We start from the raw sequence: 5,072 nt of genomic DNA on the forward strand, positions 1-5,072 counted from the left end.
GTGTGTGTGTGTGTGTGTGTGTGTCTGCTGGGGGTTAGGGTGGGTGGGGGGGTTGTTCTTACATCTGTCACTTGTTAAATTAGTTTGAGACAATTAGAGTAGAGTACCAGACCAGATCACACCGACAAACATATTCACAACGTACAATTACGGAAACAGTTTACAATTAAAGTCAAGTTTTGACTGGTGAAAGTATGTGTGTGTGTGTGTGTGTGGTGTTGTGACATATGCTCGGTAGAAGTGTCTACTTGTTGTCTGTATGCATTTAATTACGTCAATGTCAGATACATTTTTTTTAAAGTCTCATATAAATGTTGCTACTCAATGGATTATTTTCATAATCCATTGATTAGAGATGTTTCGATACATGAACTTGCGTATCTGCTGATACCGAGTACGGATCCGATATCTGTGCGTTATTAAAACAAAAATATAAACTTTATTACAATTGTTACCTGCATGACACTTGAGCTCTGCATGTGGCATCCAAAGCATTAAGAAGCAGTGAGCTTCAACATGCAGACAGTAAGAGCCGGGGATCGAACCGCCAACCTCGTGGCTATAAACGACCCGCTCTGCCGACTGACACCTTATACTGAACCTGTGTGGATGTGACGGGATTGCTGCCATTTGTTTTAAGGCCTGACTCAAGTGAAACCCTTCTTAAAACATGAACACACCACCTGCCCGATCGCTACTGAGCATGTGCAGCTCTGAGCAAAGAAGAGAAGAACGCGAGATGTCTCACTCGTTTTCAGCTCTCGTCAAATCTTGAATTCAAATGTAAGTCACAGACGGTGAATTCGTTTTTTCCATTTTTCTGGAACAGGATTTGTCAACTTCATAAAAAGGTTGCAGTATCTGAATGCTGAAGAGAATCCTCTTTCATGGATTCATGTGAATGTGAATGTGAGGCCTTGCTGCGTGTTTGTCCCTCAGAGACAACAAGCAACGACAGCCAGATCTGTTTTTGTGACGAAGCTGGCTCCTCTCTTAAACTTTACTGGTTACCTTCCAGAGCTCCGATTGCATCAGTCGGAGCGGCAGATTACACATATTTTACGCCATCAAAGTATTACCGGCTGCCTTTGGCCGACGGCTGGGCCAAGCTGCGCATATGCTCCGCGATTAAGCATCCTTAAGTGATTTTTCATAGCCGGTTTCATTTACCCGTGTTTAAATGTGCTTTGGTTAAGCCCATTGGCCTCTTATGTCAACATGCTGCTGAGGAGATGGCATTAAATGGATTTAGGCGACCGTGTGTGTGTGAGAGAGAGAGAGAGAATGTGTGTGTGTGCTGTAACATGTGGTGGGTTTATTTTATGCTTGTGGGTGTGTGTGTAACTGAGAATGTATAAAGAATGGTTGCAGGCTTGCATGTATGAATGTCGCAATCTGTGCATGTGTGTGTGTGTGTGTGTCTAGAGGGTAAATATGAATGTGTGTGTGTGTGTGTGTGTGTGTGTGTGTCTGGACCGTGTATTGGGGTGGGTCATGAAGGTCTGGCCCTTAATGCCAAATCAGCCACCTGGTCCCAGATTGGGCCACAGTCTGGTTTTCGTATCCCCTCCTTCATTTGGGAATGAACGGGATTAAACCTAATCCCGTTCATAGACACCCATAGAGATCAATACAAAACTACTTTTAACTTGATTTGTCTGTAATCTAGAACAAAGGCGCTTACTATTGCATTAAAACGTTGTTTCGGAAAGCCGAGGCTTCGTTAATGGCTGTAAATGTTTAAGCTTTGAACCAGTTTTATTATTAATAATAAGGACACACCGACTGTATTGACCTGATTTAAGATGCTCGTTTTTCTGCATTTTTCAAGCGACGTTAAACTTCCCCTCGTGACTATTTGCATATTAATTTGAAATTTACACACAACAGGATGATTTGAAGTGTAATCACACCGACACGTCTATAAATACACACACGCCACGCTTAATTGGCGGTTAGATTTCTAAATCTCGGGGTGCAGCCTTACTCGTTCAACTCAAAGCAGGATATCTGAGAGACATGTGTAACAACCCCCCCCCCCCTCCTTTCCATTTAATTGGTTTCATAAACAGATTAATTTGAAGGAGAGGGGGGCTTAATTGCTAATCGGCGTTTCCATGCAGCTCCTGAAGAGTTGAACAGGATCAAGTGTGTTCTTCTACCACAAAAAGGCCTTCAGAGCCTCCAGTGCTCTACAAAGAATCCAGGAAGCAGCAGAGAGGAGAAGAGAGGATGCAGACGAAATTAAGTGACGGGGAAAGAAAAAGTAAGAGAGAGGAGAGAGGGACAAAGACCGACACTTCTGTCCTCCCACTCCAAACTAATCAAAACTAAATACTACGGGTACGACGGGGGAAATGATAAATGTTTTCTGCAGTAAAATGACGTAAAAACATCGAGGGGAACATTTAGAAAACATCAGAATAGAAATGTCACTGTCGAGTGCACAGACGTCAGAGAAAAGAGCTTGTTGATGTTGTTTCCCATCAGAAGAGCAACAAAAAGATTCACGAAACACAGAAAACACAGGATTTATTGCCGTAAAACTTCTGCTGTGTTTCCATGAAACCACTACGTGAATTTATGTTTCCATCAACTGTGTGAATGTTGAGCGTCCTTCAGTCAATCAATCTACAGAATATGTGGAAAACGCAGTTATACATTACTCTTATATATAATCTTTATCAGTTATCCAGTGAGGGATGGAGCCTCCAACACAGAACCTTCAAAATAAAAGTACACAACCAAATCACAGTCTCAAAAGTGAGGATGAAATGTTCACCAGGGGAGACCATTCAACACTGTGAATACAGTTAGAAACGACTAAACCTTTTTCAACCCTTTAACAACGGACTGCGGGAGGTTGTTGTTTGCATGATGCTGTTTAAATCCATTTCAAATGAAACATCATCACAGCTTCAGCATTCTTTCTTCTGCAGTGGAAAGCTGAGGCTTCTGCCTTTTGCGTCGCCAGCGTTATGGACTCGTGATGACATTATGTGCAGCATGTAATTATGCAAACAAATACCAATGCAGGCACTGAGGAAATACTTTATATTGCAGATGAAACTATCGATACCTTTACTCTGAAAACGTGCATAACTCAAATAACTCATGGGTATTTTGTTCATGTCTCTACATTTAGAAATCTTATGGATCAACATGCTTTGTGTGTTTTATTTAGTCACATCTGATGTCAAGATTTTTGTATATTTCTAATTAATGACACAATTTCAATACTTGTATGAATTATAATGACTTACAAAGCCTTTGAGCTTAGGTTGTGTAGTTTTTAGGGATATGAAGCAATTGAAAATACAACTTTAGGCACCGGAGAACCAGTAACTGTAATTCTATAAACTCAAACGGTGAATTCATTCCTCTTAAATGTAAGATTCTGAGATTGTAGTCTCCATGAAAGTTAAAGTTCTGGGTCCCACATTGACCAATTAATCCATCCATGAATGTTTGTTCTCCTTTTATTTAGATTGCTTCCTGTATCCTGATTCAAGGCTTCATGTTTTTCATAAAAACACAGATGGAAGGTGTTGATATTTAAGGACACGGTGAACTCGTCAACGTGCCGTTGTTTTTGTTTGTCTTCAGTGACATTTATGGTGATGTCATTCCCAGCGGTGCTCAGCGATAGGCTGATTCTGCTATCCTTCCTGGAGCAGAGCCAAGTGGCTGCAGTCCACCTCAACCAGAAGAACCAGGACTCCCCAGAGACCGGCAGGCGAACAGAGAAACTGTCTCTCTCTGAAATTAAGGTACAGTAGAAATGCAGTGATGGAGAAAGTAGAGCCAGAGAAGAAACGTGTTAACGTATCGCTGTCCAACATTTCCAAAAGGTTTTTTATCGTATTTTTTTCATGTTTTATCAGGTACTGAAATACAAGTAATACAATTCAGTCACATGTTCTTTTAAAAGGCGACATCGATTAATGTTTATCATGAAAACATCTATTATAAACATGGTAAAATGACTCTACTTCTCTCTTGATTTATTACCTCAGTAAACATTGTAAACATGAGTTTATGGTCTCAATCTCTAGTTTCAAGTCTTCTTCAATACAGCATGATGTTCATTTAGTACATTATGGTCCATTTAGAGTCAAACAGACCATAAAGCAGGGGATGCTTTAGGGCGGGGCTACACAGTGATTGACAGGTCTCTACCAGAGACGTGTACGGCGTCTCTACGTCACTCCTCCTCAGTCCAGATATGGTCACTTCTGCTCACCGGTTGCAAAACCCCAAGATGGCGACGGGCAAAATGCCGAACTCGAGGCTTCCAAACATCAGTCCACAAACCAACGGGTGACATCTCGACGACTACGTCCACTTCTCATATACAGTCTATGGCTGGATCGTCCACTGTGACTATTGGCTGTTAAATAATCTAGCTCTACTTTTACGTCTTTGCATTCACTGTGTACGTGTTTCCCGTGTTCGTCCATTATTCTCTCTTAAAGGTGCGTATAGTGAGGCCGTCTGATCGGGAGGTGTTCCTCTAGCTGTTAGCAGCAGGTCTCATTAAATGCTGTTCCTCCTCCAAAACAAAACTACACTGTGCTAGCTGGCTAACCGCTAACCCTGGCATTATCACATTACTGCCAGGCCCTTTTGTTGAGGCGTGTGTGTGTGTGTGTGTGTGTGTGTGCGTTCATGTTAGTGTGTATAAAAGCAATCGTTGCTACTGTGCGTCTGTCTCCAGAAGCAGAGTCCTGATAAGACACCCCCGCCCCCCCACACACACACACACACACACACACACACACACACCACCACCCCCACACCTCTGTCAATGCATGTGCATGCAACCTGCAACGTACACGTTTGCACAACTAACCCATCCCCCACAACAAACACACGCACACACATGCACATCGCCCTGGTCCAGTGGGCTAAGCTGGAGAAGGGAGAGTGTGGGGGGGGGGGCGTTGAGAGAGAGAGGGGGGGGTAGGCTAAACTAATCCGGCCCACAGAAAGTGGTTTTTGATTATTGCTGACCAGCAAACGCCAGCAGGGAAAAAAAACTAGAAGAGATGGTTTGGGATGGGGGGGGGGGT

The 5,072-nt window shown here is 42.7% G+C and overlaps 1 protein-coding gene across 2 annotated transcripts in view; it reads left to right on the forward strand.

Moving 5' to 3' along the window:
- The first annotated feature begins 53 nt into the window (after window positions 1-53).
- The window catches only part of wdpcp (WD repeat containing planar cell polarity effector), a 42,762-nt gene continuing 37,743 nt past the window's right edge, over window positions 54-5,072 (forward strand). For both annotated transcript variants that reach the window (XM_031875054.1, XM_031875064.1), the window contains exon 1: window positions 54-3,770. In XM_031875054.1, coding sequence (XP_031730914.1) covers window positions 3,615-3,770 — 156 coding nt within the window. In that variant the 5' untranslated portion in view covers window positions 54-3,614. The remainder of the gene's footprint in view (window positions 3,771-5,072) is intronic.

The sequence above is a fragment of the Anarrhichthys ocellatus genome, unplaced genomic scaffold, assembly GCF_004355925.1.
Source record: "Anarrhichthys ocellatus isolate YVR2014 unplaced genomic scaffold, GSC_Weel_1.0 scaffold3, whole genome shotgun sequence".
Taxonomy (NCBI): Eukaryota; Metazoa; Chordata; class Actinopteri; order Perciformes; family Anarhichadidae; genus Anarrhichthys; species Anarrhichthys ocellatus.